At 37.5% G+C, this 21,734-nt stretch overlaps 1 protein-coding gene and 1 pseudogene across 6 annotated transcripts in view; both read right to left on the reverse strand.

The window, feature by feature from the left end:
* Positions 1–21,734, reverse strand: part of ELF1 (E74 like ETS transcription factor 1) — a 106,293-nt gene that overhangs the window by 40,013 nt on the left and 44,546 nt on the right. For 4 of the 6 annotated variants that reach the window (XM_072782894.1, XM_072782898.1, XM_072782896.1 and 1 more), the window contains exon 2: positions 7,980–8,282. In XM_072782894.1, the coding sequence (XP_072638995.1) occupies positions 7,980–8,051 (72 nt within the window). In that variant the 5' untranslated portion in view covers positions 8,052–8,282. Of the gene's footprint in view, positions 1–7,979; positions 8,283–8,849; positions 8,918–21,734 lie in introns of those variants that run through there. The other 2 variants (XM_072782897.1, XM_072782895.1) reach the window with 1 other exon arrangement.
* Positions 139–1,454, reverse strand: LOC140608419 (keratin, type I cytoskeletal 18 pseudogene; annotated as a pseudogene).

Consider the following 21,734-nt stretch of genomic DNA (forward strand, 5'->3'; position numbering starts at 1 on the left):
TTAAATAGGGTAATCCTCGTAAAGCACATGGCACAGTGCACAGAATAAGATGCTCAGTAAACTCTAGTTACTAAAATATACCACTGAATGTTTCTGGAGCTCCTCTAAGTCTATGTCCTCCTACCCTATGCAATGATCTCATCCATAGTCATTTTTTCATTTTTTACCTCTCAACTTTTAATTCGCCTTCTGCTCCTCAAGGGGTACCTTGCTTCTCTCCTGCCTCAATCCCTCAGAAATGTGGTGTCACTGGTCTCAGATACCACTTTGTTGTCCATAATCCAGTGGGTTGTGGTCTTTTGGACAATTTGCAAAGGGTTGCTGCTGTTCAGGGCATCACCAAGACTGAAATCCTCTCTATCTTCCACCAGGTGACAGGTGGAGAGCTCAGTCTCCAACTTAACCTTGACATTAAGCAAGGCCTCATATTCCTACATCTAGAGCTGCCTCTCTGCCCAGGTCTGGGACAGCTCTGGCTCCAGGTACAGCAGGACCCCATTGAACTACTCCATCTGCATTGTGTTATGGGCCTCCACCTCCCTCAGTCTGATCTCTAAGGACTGGGCCATACATCTCAGCTCTGTGAGGGTCATCTCAGCTACTCCTACCTCAGCAGTTGGCGAGGTAATCACTGTGGTGCTTTCCTCAATCTGCTGAGACCAATACTTGTTCAGCTCCCCTCAGTTCTGAGCCAGCTTATCATACTGGGCCCAGATGTCTGCCATGATCTTGCTGAGGTCCTGAGATTTAGAGGCATCCAACTTCATGGTCAACACAGAGTTGGCAATTTGGTTTTATAGACCTTTACTCCCTCCTCATGGTTCTTCATGAAGAGCAGCTCTCCGAGAACCTAGATCTCTGTCTCGAGCTGCAGCCGAATGACAATGGTGTCATTAATGACCTTTTGGAGCCTGTGGATAGCACTCTCCACAGAGTGGCACAGGGCCAGCTCCATCTCATTCTCGATTCTAAAGTTATCAGAAGCAAGATGGGCATTGTCAATCTGCAGAACGATGTAGGCATTGTCCACAGATTTTGCAAAGATCTGAGCCCTCAGCTTCTTGATGGGTCTTGAAGTAATGCCCCAGTCTCTGATCTAGGGTCCCTTCCTCTCCAGGTATTCCCAGCTTTTTATCTCCAGTCTCTGATTATCAGCCTGCAGGCTCCTTACTCTCTCCATGTAGGAGGCCAGGTGTTAATTCAGGTCTTGCATGGTCTCCTGCTCCATCCTGTATGCCCCCTCTGTCTGTCAGGACCCTAGCCATCCTGGTGACCTGGCTTCTGGAACCCTATTTATCCCATTAGCTGGTGGAGAGACCCAGGAGCCTGAGCCCCCAGGCACCTGCACAGATGCTGGTGGCTACACTGTTGACCAGAGGGATGCGGTGGTTGGGCGATTACACAGAGCTCAGAGACTAATAGGTGGAGAAGATGGAGTGGGTGGTAAAGTTCATGCTGTTTGGGGAGGAAGACCAGGGGCCAGGACTCAGATTGGGCCACTCATCTATATTCATTTTAAACACATTGTCACAGGGCCTGGTGCGGGACACTTAGACTGTAAAGAAGACAACAGTAAGTTCTTCCTCCTCCTTCATAATAACCATTAGCTTCCTCACCACAAATAGTGGGCAGGGAGATAAGCCATGCCAAACACTAGGTCATAGGCAGGGTTGTCTCTTCACATAACCTGAAGAGGGCTCAGGCCTATTCAAAGTCAGACTTTTTCCAGGGCACCTGCATGGCTCAATTAAGCATCCAACTCTTGATTTCAGCTCAGATCAAGACCTTGGGGTTTTGAGATCGAGCCCCACATCAGGCTCCATGCTAGGCATGCAGCCTGCTTAAGATTCTTTCTCTCTCCCTTTCATCCTCTGCCCCTGACCCACTCACCAGGTCTTTCAACAAAACAAAACAAAACAAACATCCAAAATAACCAGAGTCTGACTTTTCCCAAATATAAGCAGGCTTATACTATGGGCTCTATGGCATAACCCCTTTGATGAAGGTTCCAAATGTGAACAAAAGAAACAAGCAACCTCTGTATGTTAATTTTCCAGGAGGCCAAACTTTTAATGGATCTGATAAATCTAATCTGTCAAGACTAAAAAAGAAGGCAACAGGAACAGGTAGATTGGTCCATGTAAGCTGGAATTGTGTGTACGTAACAGAATTCTCTGTGTCCATGTACAGGTTAGTATCACTATTCCAACTTCCTGCCCTCCACAATACTAGTACTGAATAAGTTACACACAAAACATTTCAATTCATTCCTTCTATTCTATTTTTAAGGTACAATTAATCCCTGACCTAACAGAATTGCTAAAAAAAAAAAAAAAAAAAAAAAAAAGGCCAGTTGCCATGATCTATATTCTTACGAGTATTTTCCCAATCTACAAAATTTAACCCCATTCTCAAGATATAACCATGTCAAAAACTCCCTCTGCAGCTTGAAGGAGTCTCCCAAGAAACAGAAAAACTCTATATGGGTATTTACTTACTTATAATTTCAATGATAATTTTTGAAAGTTATCTGAGGTGGTACAATAGAACAGTTCTACGTACATAACAGAAAAAACACTCCATGAAAATTTCTTTCTGGTCTTGGAATTGTGGTGATATGGCCACACTGCCAATGCACTAAATGAGAATGTGGACAAATAGGTTCCAGAAAAATATATACTGTAGTTGAGAAAGTTTGGGGGAGAACATTACCTCTCATTCTAAAAGTCCTCTGATGTGATAACGGCTATAACTAAGCATATACTTATCCCACATCATTTTACCAACAGGATTAAGAAGAGGAAAAAAATCTTTAAGGACTCAACAGATAAAGGTATTTTGAACGATGTTAAACACTTTGGAAGATACTAAGGGGGAGGGGGAAGTAATCCCTTTCTTTAAGTGATTAGCACTTATCTGAGAAAATCGTAATGTATATATGAAAATTTAACATGGCAAATGTGTGACAATAAGTGATATAGAAATAACAGGATAAACTTTGTTAATTCTTGAAAATATTGATTTTAGGATAAATTCCCGGAACAAGTAGGTTTTGTCTAAAATCTTAAAAGAGATTAGAACTTAAATAGTCAACAGGTATGAATATGGGAGATCAAGCAAGAAGGGACTTGGGGAAATTACACAGTAGGCTGGCAAAATCAATGTAGTACAAGAAAGGAAAGAGCATGAAAAACACTATGAAAACCTCTAACCTTAAGTTAAGGTGGTTAGATTGACTATATAGTCAAAAATCCATCAAAAGTTTTGGTACATTCTACTGTTCCAGAACACTTCTGCTCCTTCAATCTGTTGGATAAACTGGGCCTTCCTGCAAAATGCAGTTCTAATGTAACTTCTACTAGAGTGAAACTTTCCCAAAGTTGCAATGCAGTGATTCTCAATCACTGCGTGAGTTATCAGGTCTCTCATTAGACAACAAGGCACTGTTTTCCTCTTTAGTCTAAGGATCAACAGAGCAAACCAGTTTTATCCTAAGAAGGAATGTCATAAGACCACCTTCTTATATTGGTTTGTTTTTTTTAAAGATTACATTTATTTATGAGACACACCAAGAGAGAGGCAGAGACATAGGCAGAGGGAGAAACAGGCTCTTCTCAGGGAGCCTAATGCGGGAATCAATCCCCAGACCCTGGATCATGACATGAGCCAAAGGCAGATTCAACCACTGAGCCGCCCAGACATTCCCACCTTCTTATATTGTGATAGGATTCTAGAAAAGTATTTGTTTCACTTTCCCATGCTTGTCATCAAGCTACTACTCCCTAGTGAACCAAGTGTGTTAAGCATAAATAACTATGATTTGCTGGGTTCTACTTTTAGGACCAACAACTGAAAAGACATATATTGTAATGATATGTGAAAATTACAAAATGCATTAAACTACCAGCTGTTTTTCATTAACTTCTAGACTATATGAGCATACAATCAAGTTTCCTTCTCTTTAAAAACTTGTATCCACAGCCTTCAGACTTCTTCTTATTCTCATTCATTCCCCCAGGCAAACACACCTGCTTAAGAAGGTCAAACCAAGGCACCTTCAAATAAAAGTACATACTGCAATCCAATACTGATGGTGGTGCCGTCCAGCACAGAAGTGCTTCATTCTCAGCAACAAATATTCCCAGTTTTGAACAGACATCAAGAGGAGACTTAAAAGGGGCTTGTCAGCACCAATAATGTTGGTATTTCCTTTCCAACACTACCATCCCTCCACACCCATCCCTGGCCAAAGGACTTCTTTCACGCAATTTTGAAGAGCACAAATTAGGAGCCTGGGTGGCTCAGTTGGTTAAATATCTGCCTTCAGCTCAGGTCATGATCCCAGGGTCCCAAGACTGAGGCCCACATCAGGCTCTCTGCTCAGTAGAGAGTCTGCTTCTTCCTCTCCCCCTACTCTCTTTTTCTCTAATAAATAAAAATCATTTTTAAAAAGAGTACAGATTGATACAAGGAAAATGATCAGAGTGGTGGCAACTAGACATTAATGGTGTCAGCTTCTTTAGATGACATTTATAACCACAGATCATAACTCAAAACAGGAAATATATTCTAATCTGGTGCCTTCAACAGTGATTTTGTAAAGAACCAACCAGACCAATACAGGATCATAAAACAGAATTATTTTTTACAAGATTTATTTATTTATTGAGAGAGAGGGAGAAAGAGTACATGCCTAAGTGATGGGAGTGACAGAGGGACAGGGAGAGAGAAAATCCTCAAGCAGACTCCCCATTAAGTGTAGAGGCTGATGTGGGGGCAGATCCCAAGACTGTGATCATGACTTAAGTCAAAATTAAGAGTTGCTTCTCTTGGGCAGCCCGGGTAGCTTAGCGGTTTAGCGTCGCCTTTGGCCCAGGGCATGATCCTGGAGACCCGGGATCGAGTCCCATGTTGGGCTCCCTGTATTGAGCCTGCTTCTCCCTCTGCCTGTGTCTCTGCCTCTCTCTCTCTTTCTCTCTGTGTCTCTCACACAAAAAAATAAAATCTTAAAAAAAAAAAAAAAAGAGTCGCTTGCTCAACTGACTGAGCCACCCAGATGCCTCCAAAATAAGTATTTTAAAAGACACAAATACTTTTTAAATTTGAAAATTTAAAATCCCAACAGAGTTTTATGTAACTTAAGAAGCTAACTCTAAAATTCATTCAAAATTGTATACTAGAGCTGAAGGCAGAAGCTTAACCAACTGAACCATCCAGGTGCCCCTACTTTTAGAAATATTACAGAAATAATCATTATGCATATACAAACATACACACATGAGCATGCACGATTATGGTTCTAAGAAGAACCGGGCATGGTTCTAAGAGCTTTATATAGAATAACCCATTTCACTTTCACAACAACCCTATAATACAGGGTTTAGTACTATCATCCTCATTTGCAGATAAGGAAACCAAGGCAGAGAATGGCTAAGTAGTCTATTCAAAGTCACAGAAGTAATAAGCAGTGGAGTGAGGAGGATTCAAACCCAAGTGTTCTGACTCCAATATCTGAGCTCTTAATTACTATAGGTCTACTGCTTCCCAAATGAAAATGTTCACTGCAATATTGTTTATAACAGCAAAATACTGGTAATAATTGTCCATGATCAAATACTGGTAAAATAAATTATGATCCATCCATCATGTGAAAAAAATAAACGATGTAGAGCCAGCATACATACATACATATTTACAATACATTAAGTGAAAACCATTCACAGAAAAGGTTTAGCATACTTTTATTTGCATTTTAAAAACAATCTATGTAGGTTTATATGTACATATGTTGCTCTTTGGTTCAGGTCTTTCTCTAAAATATTAACATCAAATAGTTAATAATAGTGTCTTCTGGGGACAAATGGATTAGGTGGAAAGGGTAAAGAACTCTTTTATGTATTTTCATGTTAGGTGCCTTCTTTCATAATTGGGATGTTATTACTTTTAAATCAAAAACAAATCTAACAAGCAAACAACAAAGGAAGTAGAACCACAGATAAGATGCTAATAATAAGACTGACACTACTGGATCTACCCCTGAGTCAGTTAAGTTTGCTATGCTCACAGCCATAGACTGGAAAACTCTAGGCCTGCCAATTTTTGACACTGATTATAATACAGTAATACTGGCATACTTCAATGCAAGGGTATCCAACATCATTAGTGACAGTCAAACTGCTTGCATTCAAACTGCAATTCCACTATTGACTAGCTGTAGGATTTCAAATAAATCACTTAACCTCTGTCTCATTTTCCTCATTGTAAAATGGGGATAATAGTATTTGCCTCACATGTTAAATATTTGTAAAGTCCTTATAATAACACCTGCACAAAACTAATATATATACACCTGTATATATATATATATACCCATTTTAATAAAAATAAGAAAAAACATGTATGTGCATTATGATAATAAGCTAAGAGATCATCATCTATTCAAAGGCATCAAATGACCTCTCCAAGATAAACTAAGCACACCACACCTATCAAGGGCAAGTGCAAAACTATTTTTAAGGCTAAATATACACATGTACAAATACTATACCATAATGTAAAATGTATTTCTCACAGTCAGAAGAGTGCCAAAGCCACCATACTAGAGCACACCAGTGAATGGCTTAGAGCTCTGTCTTGTGTGGCCACACAGAGAACAAACCTCACCACATAAAGCCTGGAATCTTTCATCTAAGAGGGCTGCACAGTAATACAGTTTTCAAACCTTAACGTACAGAGAAATATCCTGTTTTGAAACAAATTCAAAATACTTTCTTAAAATATCTTTTCTGTTGTTTCTAGGTTAAATCCTATTAATATATTTTTATTTTGGACCAAGCAACCCTCTCCCTTAAACTTTTTTCCTTCCCATCTAAAGCTCATCTTGATTTTAAGGTACCTCAATGCAAATGCTCATCTTTTGTAGATTTACTTATAAATTTTTAACCCTGTCACCAATACAAACAGCAAAGAAATTATAATGCCCTGCCAAAAGTATCAATTTTATTATCTGTTGTAACTATGTTTCTAGAATAAAAGTTGATACATTGTAATTGGCCTATTAATGTTAGATATTTGGAATTAGGCTTATTTCAGTATCTAAATCAATTCATTAGGCATACTTTAAACCTCCAGGTCCTCAAAATATTTTTGTCAGGACACTGTGTCTAAGAACATTTTTCCCATATTACGTCTTACATTGCCACATAACCTGTTTAAAATGAAGTGAATTATAAAGTCCCAAGAACCCCTTGTATCTCTCCCCTGAAGTGGAGACAGAGCAGAGGGGCAAAGAGACCAGGATTAACTTAGATCCTTCTTTCAATGTCTCCTGGATCTTCTTCCCATTCTAGAAACAGTAAATGGAACATCACTGAACATAAACTCAGTGAAAGCCAATTTAGAAATTCTTCAGTTCAGTCCCCATTCAACAGATGATGCAATCTAGACCTAGAGAAGTTAAATGACTTCCTCAGAATCACATGCTTAGGACTGAAGCGATGCATGATTATGGGACTAACATCTTTCCATCCACTTGAAAAAACAGCCCAGGATTATAAATACTAATAACAACATACATTTACACTGTAGAATTGCAAGCAACTAATACAACCCCCGTCCTGTATTACAAAAAAAAAGAAAGAAAAAAATTACATGTCTTGTTGGTATGTCCTCTAGATCTTTTCAAAATACTCAAGTACTCTGGTATTTTATTTAGTGTTGAGTCTCATTTTACAAAAACACAAGCTTAACCTTGAAATTATTACCTCCTTGTTCCACATCAAAGCTAAGGATTAAATTCTTTCTTAACAAATTAATGAGTACTTAAAACAGATGATCACAATTACCATCAAATTTTTAATATCTACATTTTTACATTAATAGTTTCCCCTACTATATTTTAAAGTAAATAATTTTCTGTTGCAAATGGAAGAATCATCATAGCAAATGTATTAAAAACCAATTTTCTCTGGGTTTCATACCTGTTGTTCATCCTCCATGACGTTACTAGCAAATTCAAATACTAGGTCGTTCTGTTGGACAACAGCAGCCATAATAAAGCATTCCCCTTAGATCCACATGAGAAAAATTCCAAGCAGATTCAAGTATGAGGCAGCAGAATCCAGTGACCAATTTGGGTAAAAAAAACCCCTCAGCTAAGTCTGTGAAGTTACTGTATACCAGGTTTTCTTTAGGGATGATGCTTCAAATTTTCTTGGTTCACTGATAGTCTACTCAAACATAGGCAATTTTTCTGAAATTTTTCTTCTCTAGAACTTCTTGGCCTGAAAAACAGAAGCTTAAGTTAGGAAGGAAAAAGCAATCATGCTCATTTAGAATATAAAAATAAATACCGAGGGCAGGGTCTCCAATACATTTTTTGTTAATTTTTTAAACAAAATCAACATGACTGATGAAACAGGTTTTTTTTAAGTTACATATATATTTTCTTTGAAGATATCATTCCTCCTGAGATAAAATCACTTCTCGTTTCTGAAACTGAAGCCATTTGCCCTTCCTCCCCGCCACCCAGTTAAACTACAGTTAAAGTACCAAATACTTTAAAAAAAAAAAACAGCCATAACTAGGTTTGTAATTGCAATAAAGGACATATAAACAATTTCCTTCTTGCCAGTAATCCAGCAAACCACATGAGTAATTTCATCTGTATATTTTTGCCTTAGGAGAAACATTCATACAGTATCCTTGTTAGGCCTAATATATATAAGAATTTAAATCTGTCTAGTACATTTAAAGCTTAGTACTATCTTAAGAGCATTAAAAAATAAGCAGAAATTAAAGTCCATTCTTTCTGTTCTTTAAAAAGCTTTCTGATAAGTAGAATGTTTTACCATGCTTAAGCCTGTCTTCAGTGGCTTCTTTTTTAATGCACTGAAATGTATCCTTATCTCTAGCACAGGCTTGTAAGCAACAGGAAGGAAATGGTACTTGACCACGTCATGGCAAATTAAAACATGCAAAGAACTGCACTTTACAATAGTAGAAAAACAGAAACGCAAGTTAAGAGTGAAAACAATTTCATAGTGGAAGGAGAAATGCTTAAAAACTGCCTGCCAAAGATGTTTGCCTATTTAAAAAAAAAAAATTACCATACTAACAAAAGTAGAAGGAAAAAATTTTTAGTTTATCACAATGTTATGACATACTGAACCATACTCATGTTTATGGCTATAAATATGGTATGAAAAGACAAGGATTATAAAAATAACCACATTAAATAATGTCTAGTTCTTTGAAAAAGCATTTACAATTTTAGTTTTAAAGAGAAAGTTAGGGAATGAAGCTGACTGAGCTGGTCAATTAGTTTCCCTGAAAACTTAAATTAAGCTAGCATGTGCCAGTGGAATTAAATATTCAATTTCCTAAATTTGGTAAAGTTGATTCCCTATATACTCTGAACTCTAGGGGTCATCATGGATAGCTGTAATTTTCCTAACTGGGAATCAAAATAAAATAAGGGTTAAGAATTCAATTTGTGTGGTATTTCTACTGACTAAACTGAATTCTAACCCAGCAGTCCCCCACACCTACTCTACCCCACCTCTTTCAATAATGAGTTCAACTCCAACACTAGAAAAGCATTTTTATTTTTAGCACATTCAGGTAGTTTTTGAGCAATGCACTGTACCTGGAGGAAGAGAGAGAATACATGCAGGGAGGAAGGACAGAGAGAGAGAGAGAAGCAGACACCCCCCCAACTGAGCAAAGAGCCGGATGAGGGCAAGACCCTGGCAATGACCTCCTGGAATCATGACCTGAGCACAAGGCAGACACTAAGTCACTCAGGTGCCCCCTTCTTATGCTCCTTCATACAAATTACATTCATTCTTGACTCTCTTCTTAAATTCTTATTCTCCATTTTCAGAATAACTCTCCCCTTAGCACTCATTCACATTTTTCTTGGTCAATACTCAAGTCCCATTTCTTTTGTAAACTTCCCAATATCCCTACACCTCCATCTATCTGGGTCACTCCCTTCAGAAATACAGCACTTACTGTCCACTAAGTTAGCAGTAACTGTACATTGTCTTACATTTGAAAATTATGCCCCCCTAATTCAAATGAATAAATGTTAAATGCCTGTTATTTCGAAAGTAATATGCCAGGAAGCAAGATAGATAGAGCAAAACCTCTCTGGGTAAGTAACCATTGTCTAAAATTCCTTCTGTACCTACCAAACTTGTGTGTTCAAAGCAATAGTAAAAAGGATTATACTGGGGCACCAGCGGGGCTTAGAGTTAAGCATCCAGCCCTGTGTCTGGCTCCCTGCTCACTGGGGAGTCTGCTTCTCCCCTTCTGCCTCTCCCACACTCATGTATGGTCTCACTCTCTCTCTCTCAAATAAAATCTTTAATAAAATGGATTACGTTAATGACAGATATTGCTTAAAAATCTATCATTAGTTAAGCTATTTCTACATACATACTTTATCAAGAATAACTCGAATACTTTTGATTAAAGAGGAAACCATTATTCCCAAACTTGAAAAATCAAGTAAGAAAGTATAACCAGAATTAATGGATGTTTCCTGGTAACAAAAGTTTCTCTGTAAAGGTTAGATTCCAAAAGGCCTATTTCAAATCCATTTATTTGTAAATACAAAGTGACAGTCTACCAGTGACCAAAGTGAACATGTCTATGTAAAGTTAAGTTTCACTTTCTTTTCCACTGCAGTCCTGTACCTTTTCTTACTAGTGTTTCCACACTTATACATTAAATGTTTTTCAAAAATCTCAAAGTACAAGCAATCAACATGCCCACACCTTCCAATACACACTAACAATCAAGAGTAATAAACCAAAACTGAAATGACTGTCCATGATCACTAAGCCACACTTTTAGGATTGAAACAGACACCTTCACTCTAGTGGGTAGCTTATGATCATTTCCATATAGAAGTTTATATACTGAAAATGTGAAAGAAAAGCTTCAGAATTATTTTGCTGGCCTAATTAGGCCTCTGATCCTCTGTCTTCTCTCTTTCCCATTCCTTCTCTCTCTCCATAGTTACATAGCCTATAGCATCAAGATGGGTCTTGGAAAGAAATTTTCTGATTCCGGATCTAAAGGTATCACCCATACATATTAGGGATACTTAAATAACAAAGCCCCATTGCACGAAAATCTTTTCAGTAATAGAGGAGACTGAACATATAGATCAATGATTTGGTTTTTCATGAGTAAACGGAGTCCCTGTGCCCAAGGTCTCACAATCTAAAAGTTTAACACAACCGCAACGAGATCCCTCACCTCCTAAATCAGGACTCTGTCCAGGGCAACAGTACACAGCCTTGCCTCTACCCAAATCTGCTGTGCTTTAATAGTTTGAAACAGATTTCTTATTTATTTATTTATTTATTTATTTATTTATTTATTTATTCGTTCATTCATTCATTCGTGAGAGACAGAGAGAGAGGTAGAGACATAGGCAGAGGGAAAAGCAGGCTTCCCTGTGTGTGAGGGGGGAAGCCCGATGTGGGACTGATTTCACAACCATAGGATCATGACCTGCTCAGGTCATGCTATACAGCACCCAGGTGGGGATGGAGATAGATAGATTAGATAGATAGATAGATAGATAGATAGATAGATAGATAGATTTCCATCTTGAGTTCAGCTCCTGATCTTCCAAATCCATTCACTGAACTATTAGATAAGTCCACACCAGTGCCCCTCAAAGTCACTATATTATGTCTAAAACATGTCCCAAACTGAACTTATTTTATTCCTCAAAGTTGCTCTAGTATGAAAAAGATAGGGTACTCAGATTGAAAAGAAAAAAGGTGGGGTTTTTTTTGTGTTTTTTTTTTTGCTTTACCCTAAAACAAACTAGAAGGTCTTCATTAACTATGTGTATTATAACCATTAACTATATGTATTATATTCAGGAACACTCTGCTTCATTAGAAATTCTCAAACCTATTGCATTTTCAAAATATCATTTACTCTTTATGAAATAAGAAAAAATATAAGTGAAAATTGTTTATCCAGCATAGACATAAACAGTTAACATATTTGCACCACTTTGAGATGCATCTAGTTGAGCATCCACCAAAGAGTAGAAACTCCCCAAGCTGGCTCTCATGTCTTTTAACTGTGTCAGGATCACATTCTTATTCTTTAAGGAGACATGCCACAGGAGGGTCTTAACAATAAGGTTGCTAATCTGTTATTACTAATAAGCTGCAGATGTAAGGTCAAATAATAAAGGAACAAAAACAGTTAAAAGAACACAAGCTCTGGAGTCAGACCACCTAGGTTTGAATCTTCAGCACTGTGACCTTGGACAAGTTACTTAGTGTTGCTCTCTCCTTTCTCTAAAACAGGTACAATATATAACACCAAAATCTATAGATGCTGGGAAGATGGGATGCAAAATCCATGTACAGAATGTCTGGCACATAACTTTTGTTCCATAAACATTAGCTTCATTATAGTCTCAGTACAATGCAAGAGAATCATAACAGGTGTGAGCCATATAACTGATTACTCCTTAAATGTCATTTCCATCCTCTCTGGAAGTCTCAACTACAGTTATTTGCTCCAACAAAGAATACTAGATAGCCCATTATCAACAAAAGTATAATTCTATTCCAGGGCCTGAAAATTTGGCACCTACTTGATAAATCCAGCTGCTTCTAAGCTAGGATCTCACACTGTCTGGCAAGCTTCCCTTAACACAGAGTTCCATTATGCCCCTGTTCCAAACAAAATGAATTTACTGATTGTAAACACAAAGCCCTCAGCCACATTGATGGCTACTACAACCAACTCAGTTCATTTTTGTTTAATTTATTATAAAATATTACGAGTATCATAAAAACATGACAATTAAAATCAGTTTTTAGTACTTCTCCTATCTGCTTTCCTGATCCCTGATTGAACACAAATTTAAGTTTTCTTCAAGAGGGCTTTAAACACAGGGGCCTAAAAATCTATTAATTCATAATGATATTTAAAAACAAATCCCCACTACCCTTTGGATGTTACCAGGCTACCATTTACTATACTTAAAATGAAAATTAGTAAATAAAAGATATGACAAAAATGTTTTAGATTAAACAATTCTAGCCCAAAAGAGGTAAAATACACCAGCTTAGAGCAACGTGGTGCTTGAAAGATTACCTTTAATAAAGTATTCAGACAGTGCTTATGTTTATGTATATATACATGTTTATAAAGCTGAAAGTATCTAAAGATGGGAACCCTGTAGTAACCCCAGATGCCAAGTATCTGAACGGTAAGTATTATTATATGAAGTGGGAACCTAATAAAAAGGTCCTTTTCAACATATAGACATACTAATCATAGGAAAAGCAAGCATATTTAGAAAAAACATTACCTTAGACGAATACAATACAAATTAAAGGAAACCGAGTAAGAAAAGAAACCGTAAATAACAGAAGCTATGCAAATATGATGAGAAGCAAGCAATAAACCCATAAACTGTAATGACTGGGATTCTTGTGCAATATACTATAGTCAGGCCTCGTCATTTGTTTTCTAATATAGTAGAACGCTTTACACGTGAACTTCCAGAAGAAATGAAAATAATAAATCAGCAGTACCAAGATAAATTCTGTACAATTATCCCAGGGCCAGCTGGTTCTCAATCTAAAAAGCGTGGAGTCACACAATTTAGAACTGAAAAAATCTAAGGATTACCTAAAACAACACATTCATTAACCAGCTACAGAATCTGGGCCGAGCATAATCTGACTTATCCAAAGTCACAACGACCATAGCAAAGAAAGCAAAAGAGGCCAAATTCCCAGCTCTGTTTTCTACTCATGTCCCTATATCTACATTAATAGAATGTCATCAGTATTGTTCTTTAGCAGGGTATCTGGAAAAGAAGAAATCTCTTGTAGAAGGATCTGCAGCAAAGGTCTCTACACTGTTCCATGTATCCTTTGATACATGCTAAGTCATTTTCAATCATATTTTTACCCGGAACAACTTTAAGTAGAGGGGTTTATAGGTTTTTCTATAATTGTTCTAAATCTTAAAGTTTTACTATTATTGTTCTTTTCCAAACTCTATCATATCATACCATTTGCTTTACCTTCACTCAGCCTAGAAACTGAAAACATTAATAAGCCTTTTTATAAAAAGCTCCCACAACCTAATAATTCATGAAAATACTTTTTTTAAAAAGATTTTATTTATTTATTCATGAGAGACACAGAGAGAGAGAGAGAGAGTGCGGGGGAGGGGGGGGGGGGTGTATGTGTAGAGACACAGGCAGAGGGAGAAGCAGGCTCCATGCAGGGAGCCTGACATGGGACTCCAGGATCATGCCCAGGGCCCAAGGCGGCACTAAACCGCTGAGCCACCCAGGCTGCCCATGAAAATACGTTAAAATAAATTTTAACTAATACTATTCTTGCTACTTCTTTGAATATAGTATTTTTATCACTTACATTTTAAAAAATGTGAATATGGGAAAAATGATTTAAAAGACACACCAAAATGTAGTTACAGTTAAGTAACCAGATTTGAACTTCCTCAGACAAGGGTAGTTTCTCAGTTCCTACTGAGATAGATAGATAGATAGATAGATAGATAGATAGATAGATAGATGAAAGAAAGAAAGAAAGAAAGAAAGAAAGAAAGAAAGAAAGAAAGAAAGAAAGAAGAGAAGAAAAAGAAAAAGAAAAAGAAAAAAGAAAAAAGAAAAAAGAAAAAAGAAAAAGAAAAAAAAAGAAAAAGAAAAAGAAAAAGAGATGGATGGAGGGGAAGGGGGAGGGGAGAGGAGGGGAGGGAAAAAAAGCAGGAGTCAGGTACCAATTGTAAAATAAATCTCACCCTATAGCCCTAATTCATGTACTTTGTATACAACACAGAAGTTAAAAAAACACAAGTTAATGTCACAAGAGGAATAAATCATTCCCACTGCATTCAGGGTTCCCACAATTTAATTCAAAAAGAAGATGTTTTAAAAAAGAAAAGTAAAAGAAAGAAAAAAAAGTTTCCATTTCCCTACCATTTATTTCAAATATTCAAGGAATTTAAGAAAATTTAGGAGAAATTTTAAAATATGTCCTTGAAATCCGACAAGTACCACATGTATATTACCACCAGTATCTTCTAAATAGCTATCCTGCCCTAAGCATCTTTCATTGCAATTTGAGGGGGTCCAGGGAAGACAGGGGAACTGAAGTACCCAGAACTTTTTTCAAAAGTACAATTTTATTTTTGTGTGAATCATGCCCAAATTGATGTTTTTTGTATAGAAAACTTCAGTCAGGCTTCTAGTGATATATGCAAAGCAGGCCTTGGAGACCTGAATAAGTTCACCTTACCTCAACTATGTTAGGGTAAAAACACACACACAGTCAGTATGATCAAGCCAAGCAAGCTGACTTCTCTAAGCTTTCGTCTTTTTGCTGACTCCCAGATGTTCAGTTCCAGGACTCAGAGGGCAGGCTGCAATTACTCACTGCCTGGACCTGAAATTCCGGTTCTTTCACATTGTTCTCCACTTTCCATCCTTGGCCACTTGGGCCTACCTGGTGTCAGGTTACATTCAGGCAGCATTTATAGCACCTTGCAAAACAGCGTACCTAGACCTGTCAATACCTGTGGCTTTAAGATTAACCCTTTTGTTGAGTGTATTCTGAAAACGAGAGAATGTAAAACCAAAGAGAAATATCCAACAGTAATTAGATATTGTTTTAACTTTGGCCCTAAAAAAATTTAATTCCTTTCCCTTTTCAAAATGGTTAAAAGTGATAACTATCAAAATGTCATTAATTGGTGCTTTTTATTATACAGATAAACTAAAGGAACTTTCTTCCTTCCAGCACCCAAAACCTGAAACAAAAACATACCTATCCAGGGAACACAAACGTGTAAATGTGCTTATCAGCAAAACCAGTTGGCAGTTTGAAAATGTTCTCTTTATAACAAACAAGAATCTACTTGCAGGGAAATTCTGTTTCATTTCTGTAGTTGTTTATTCCCCTAGTTAATATATTCATCCTCTTAGAAGATGCACTCTAGAGCAGTGGTTCTCCCATCTGAGCACACAACAGGTTTTCCATCGGGAAGTGTTTCAATCTAGCCCAGACTGTAGGAGAAAAGCCAGGAATAGATAAAGGTCCCCCAGGAGATTCTGCTCCATGACAAACCTACCCTCCAACTCTCACAAAACACTCTTCTAGAAGAAACTGTATCATCATAAGAAGTTTCACTCTTAAGGATAGACACACTGTCCCTCCAAGCTTACCCACTTTTATCCTAACTTCCCCCAGGGGTTCTTCATCCAGCAAACAGGAGCACTTAAGCAAAAATATCAGCAACCTACTTCTTTACTCAAAACTAATCAGAGGCCTCCACTATCTATAGGAAAAACGTCAAATCCATTAGTGGGGATCTTCCTTTGTTGCAAAAGGAATGAGAAAAATCAGAGCGGTCAGATTTGTAAAACAGAATTATCTGAACAGAGTAAGGACTGAAAGAGTGAATGGGAATATTCCACGGATCAAATTTAAGAGTACCTCTGCCACAATTTTACTACTCTTTACTCTCATCTCAGAGAAAGGTATTCCAGCATTTCTGCGTTTTATAGTCTTCATGGTCTCCCCAACCATATCCCAGTATTAAAGAAGCCAAAATTATCCCTGCTCCCATCCTCCCTCACCCTAATCCTTTATACGCCACCCTTTTCCAGTCTTCTCTCTGTGCTCACTGACATGATCAATCCTGATCTTTCTTACATGATCACAATCTTTTATAGCTGTGGCATTTTAGGGTCCTCTTCAAAATCACAGTGGGAATAGACTTAAAAGAATATAGACTCCAGAGGTGTCTGAGTGGCTCAGTCAGTTAAGCATCTAGATTAGGTCATGATCCCAGGATTCTGGGATCCAGCCCCATACTGGGCTTCTTGCTCAGAGGGAAACCTGCTTTTCCCTCTCCCCTTGCCTGCTGCTCCCCCTGCTTGTGTGCACGCTCTCATTCTCTCTGTGTCAAATAAATAAAATCTTTACAGAAAAATTAAAAGAGTATAAACTCCAGAGAAGCAAAACATTTTCACCTTTCCCAAGTTACTAATTTGATGGATTTTAAGATTCCTTGTGCACAAAACTTCCTGCTCCCCACATGTGACAAGACCTCTAATAACCTAATGATCTACTGTTTTTCATAGCATTATCTCTTTTCTTCTTTAAAAAATAGAAAATTATCTTAAATAAGTCTGAATTTAATCAAATAATTCCAGTGTTCTATATCAAGATCCTTAAAATGGGATTCTTTCTATGATCATCCTCTCAGCTATCTGGCAATCACCTAAGATTCTAAATTCAATAGCACCAAAAAACTACACACAACAAAATCACAAGATGAGAGATAAGAAAGTAGAAGGACAGGAGCTTAGTACTGTAACATACACACTTAAATATAGATATGCAATATTTATAAATTCCACATGTAGCCTTTTATCTTCCTACTGTACATATCTTAGAAGCAAACTTTAAATATTCCTAAGAAATGTGAAGATTTATAATACAGAAAAATTAAAATTTTAGGCCCTTCTATATTTCATTATATAATTGCTCACTCAATTTTTAAAGTCATATGAATCCATTTCAGTTACTGTTAATTGAAATGCATCAACATCTTGCATTAGGTGAGAGGAAACAGTTTCGTTATGCTTACCTGATATATAACCAGACCTAATCAGAAGATCCTTCAACATCCATTTTCTAAAGAAACTATACTTCTACTGATTGACTTACTGGTAAAAAGTTGATGAATATTTACTGAATTCCCTAAACTCAGTACCCTTGGTAAATACAAAAAGATAACACAGGGCCTTGTTCCCATGAATTATATAATCTAGTTCAGGAAACAAGACCAAAAGAGACAGTAACTGAACTTGAAAAGCTAGTATGCAATTAAATGCTCTTAAAGCTGGTTAGTACTACAGCCATTTCAGAAGAGGTGATGGATAAACATTCATAGACAATGAAGGACCTAAAGTCAATCTTAAAGGGAGGTAGTAGGATGTGAAAACACTAAGGAAAAGGAAAAAGTAGAGTCTAGCATGCGTGAGCAAGTGTATGTGCACTTGTCTGAATGCCGAGACACAGAAGAATGCAGAGAATCAAAACTGACCAAAGTAAATTTGAAGACAATTAACAGCTTGACAGGAGCTAAGAGGTGTCAATGGGAAATGGTAGAAAATGTATTTAAATAAGCAAAGTAATGGTTTTGCTTAACCAAATTATGGAGTCTCGAAAGTCAGAGAGTAGTATTTACCCTTGATTTGGGAAGAGGTAGAAAGTTCCCGGAGGTTTTCAAATCAAGTTGCAACAACAGAGTATGGTCCCTATGATTATAAAGCCCAATGTAAGTAACATACGTGGGATCTGGTAACTACCATCAAAAAATGATGAGAACAGCTTAAACAAACATTCCATTGTTCGACTGCTACACAGACAACTTCCAGGCACCAGTGTGTAAACTGCCCTCCTTAAATTCTTCATTAATTACTTATAATAGAGATTCTTGACAATGGTTTTTAAACTGCCTACAGTGCTGCAAAATTGCTTAAAACAAAATTCACTTAACTAATTTACTTCAAGTTTTTATTCTTCGTCTAAGGATTGGAAGAGGGAGGAAATAGGAAAAAAAGATTTTCAAAAGGATACTGACACTACCACATAACCTTTCTTACAAGTTATTCAACCGAACATCAAAACTGCCCTACATCCATCTGAATACAAGTGAAACTTTGAAATATGTGAACTAGTTGAGTCTACAGATGATTGTATCTTGTCATTTAGTTATTACTATTGAATAAGATTTTAAACAGATGATGCTGATTTCGTTACTCAATGAATAAAGACAGGATACTCATGACAAATGCACATTTCTTAGTCACTTAATAGAGACTGCTATCACCAACATCCAAGGAATCTGGAATTTCTTCCAGAGATATCCAAAAGATAGGTGCTCCTGTGAAAACACGGAGTTGACTAAGTGACAGTGTATTAAACCTGGCTCTTTAATAAAGGTATTTTCTACTTCATGGCTTTGTGTTACTCTTGCAAAGTTCAAGAATTCAAAGTCACCTTCATAGATGTAATAGGCACTTATTAGATTTTTTAAAAGATTTTATTTTTAAGTAATCTCTACATCCAACATGGGGCTCAACCCCACAGCCCTGAGATTAAAAGTTGCACACTCTGCTGACTGAGCCAGCCAGCGCCCATACACTTATTAGATTTTTAAATCTACTTCTGCATAAAGACACATCCAGAAATTATAAAACAGCATAACAAGGTTTATTTATGTTATAATTTGTTAGTAATATGTCATACCTAAAAAGTGTTTTACCATTAACATACGTACTACTTTACTTAATTCTTAAACATTTATAACAACCATTGATGATTTTATTTTTATTTTTTTTAACTTTTTATTTATTTACGATAGTCACACAGAGAGAGAGAGAGAGAGAGAGAGAGAGAGAGAGAGAGAGGCAGAGACATAGGCAGAGGGAGAAGCAGGCTCCATGCACCGGGCCCGACATGGGACTCAATCCCGGGTCTCCAGGATCACGCCCTGAGCCAAAGGCAGGTGCTAAACCACTGCGCCACCCAGGGATCCCTGATTTTATTTTTTTTAAAAGATTTTATCTACTTATTTGAGAGAGAGAGAAAACAAACAGGGGGCAGGGGCACAGGGACAGGGAGAAGCAGATGACACCCCCTACAGCCCCCGACTGAGCAGGGAGCTCACGCTGGATCCCAGGATCATGACCTGAGTCAAAGGCAGATGCTTAACCAATCAAGCTACCCAGGCACCCCAACCACTTATATTTTTAACAAGACATAAGAAACCATGACACTTATCCTCAAGGAGCTTAAGAAATGATTAACAAATTACAAAACAATATATGGAAGAAAGTAATTGCTACCATTTGTGTGTGCCAGGCCCTCTGCTAAGTACTTCACTATCTGTTATTTAATCTTCCTACCAGTAATATCTACCTCACTTTATTTACACAAGGATACAAGGATTGGGGGAGTCAAACACGTAAGGGCAGGGACCTGATCACAGTCACTACTATAACTCCCCTACCCTATACAGATGGTTCATGATAAATATCTGCCAAATGAATGCTCAAGGTGTTTGGAGAGTCTAAGCACATGTCTGACTTCAGTTCATGCTATTCACCTTCTCATGCATTTAACAAATATCCACTGAGCACCTACAATATGTCAAGACTCTGTTCTAGATGCTACAAATATAGTGGTGAACAAAATAGACCAAAACTTCTGCCTTTGTGAGGCTTCTAATCTAGCTATCTTTTTTTTCCTTCCTATTTCACCCATCATCCCACCCATCTCTCTTCTGGTAACCACATTCAGTTTGTTCCCCACAGAGTCTGTTTTGTGGTTTATCTCGTTCTTTTTTTCCTTTGTTTGCTGTTGTTTCTTAAATTCCACATGAGTGAAACCATATGGTGTTTGTCTTTCTCTAATTTATTTCATTTAGCATTATAGCCTCTAGTTCCATTCATGTTGTTGGAAATGGCACGATTTTATTCTTTTTTATGGCTGAGTAATATTCCAGGGTATATGTGTGTGTGTGTGTGCACGCACACGCGAGTGTGTGTGTATGTATCACCTCTTCTTTATCCATTCATCTACTGATGAGCACTTGGGCTACTTCCACAATTTGACTATTGTAAATAATGCTGTGATAAACACAGGGAAGCAATGTCTCTCTGAATTACTCTGAATTAGTGTTTTGTATTTTGGGGGTAAATACCCAGTAGTGTGATTACTGGATCATAGGTCAGTTCTAGTTTTAACTTTTTGAGGAAGCTCCATACTGTTCTCCACAGTAGCTGTAGCAGTTTGCATTCCCACCAACAGTGCACAAGGGTTCCTTTTTCTCCACATACTCATTAATACTTGTTGTCTCTTGATCCAATCTGGTGATCTTAATGGGAACAGTGTTTCCCCTAAAAAATATTCTGCTTTAAAAATGTGAGGTCGTCAGTCAATACAGGTTGTTACCTTACACCCAGATAGAAACTTCTGGCCACTCTCCTTCCATGTCTATGTCCCACTATCTCCTAACCCCCAACAACTGGGCAGAAAATATAAGATTGTGAGTTGTGGGAGAAATGCTGCATCTTTAAGACAAATTTAAGTACACAGGAAGAGGGTAAGCGAAGACCTGGGGTGGGCGTGGAGATGGGGGGAGAACTATAGCTAAACCCAAAGGCAGGTTTCTTCAAGGCAAAGCTGATGAACCTAGATGGAGATAACCCGAGGGCCTCTATTTCACTTTAATTTTTATTTTGACTTTGAATGGGCTGAAATTTAACAATAATAGAGTATACTGGGATTTTTAAAAGCATTCTCTTGGGATCCCTGGGTGGTGCAGCGGTTTAGCGCCTGCCTTTGGCCCAGGGCGCAATCCTGGAGTCCCAGGATCGAGTCCCACATCGGGCTCCCGGTGCATGGAGCCTGCTTCTCCCTCTGCCTGTGTCTCTGCCTCTCTCTCTCTCTCTCTCTCTGTGTGACTATCATAAATAAATAAAAAAAATTTAAAAAAAAAAGAAAAATTTAAAAAAAAAAATAAATAAATAAAAGCATTCTCTTTACAAATATAAACACTTCAAGGAAGAGGAGGAAAATTTTCCCTGTATTGTCTTCCTATATACTAGATGAACTTCAGAAATCGTATCTGCA

Source organism: Canis lupus, chromosome 17 (assembly GCF_048164855.1).
Source record: "Canis lupus baileyi chromosome 17, mCanLup2.hap1, whole genome shotgun sequence".
In the NCBI taxonomy this organism is placed as follows: domain Eukaryota; kingdom Metazoa; phylum Chordata; class Mammalia; order Carnivora; family Canidae; genus Canis; species Canis lupus.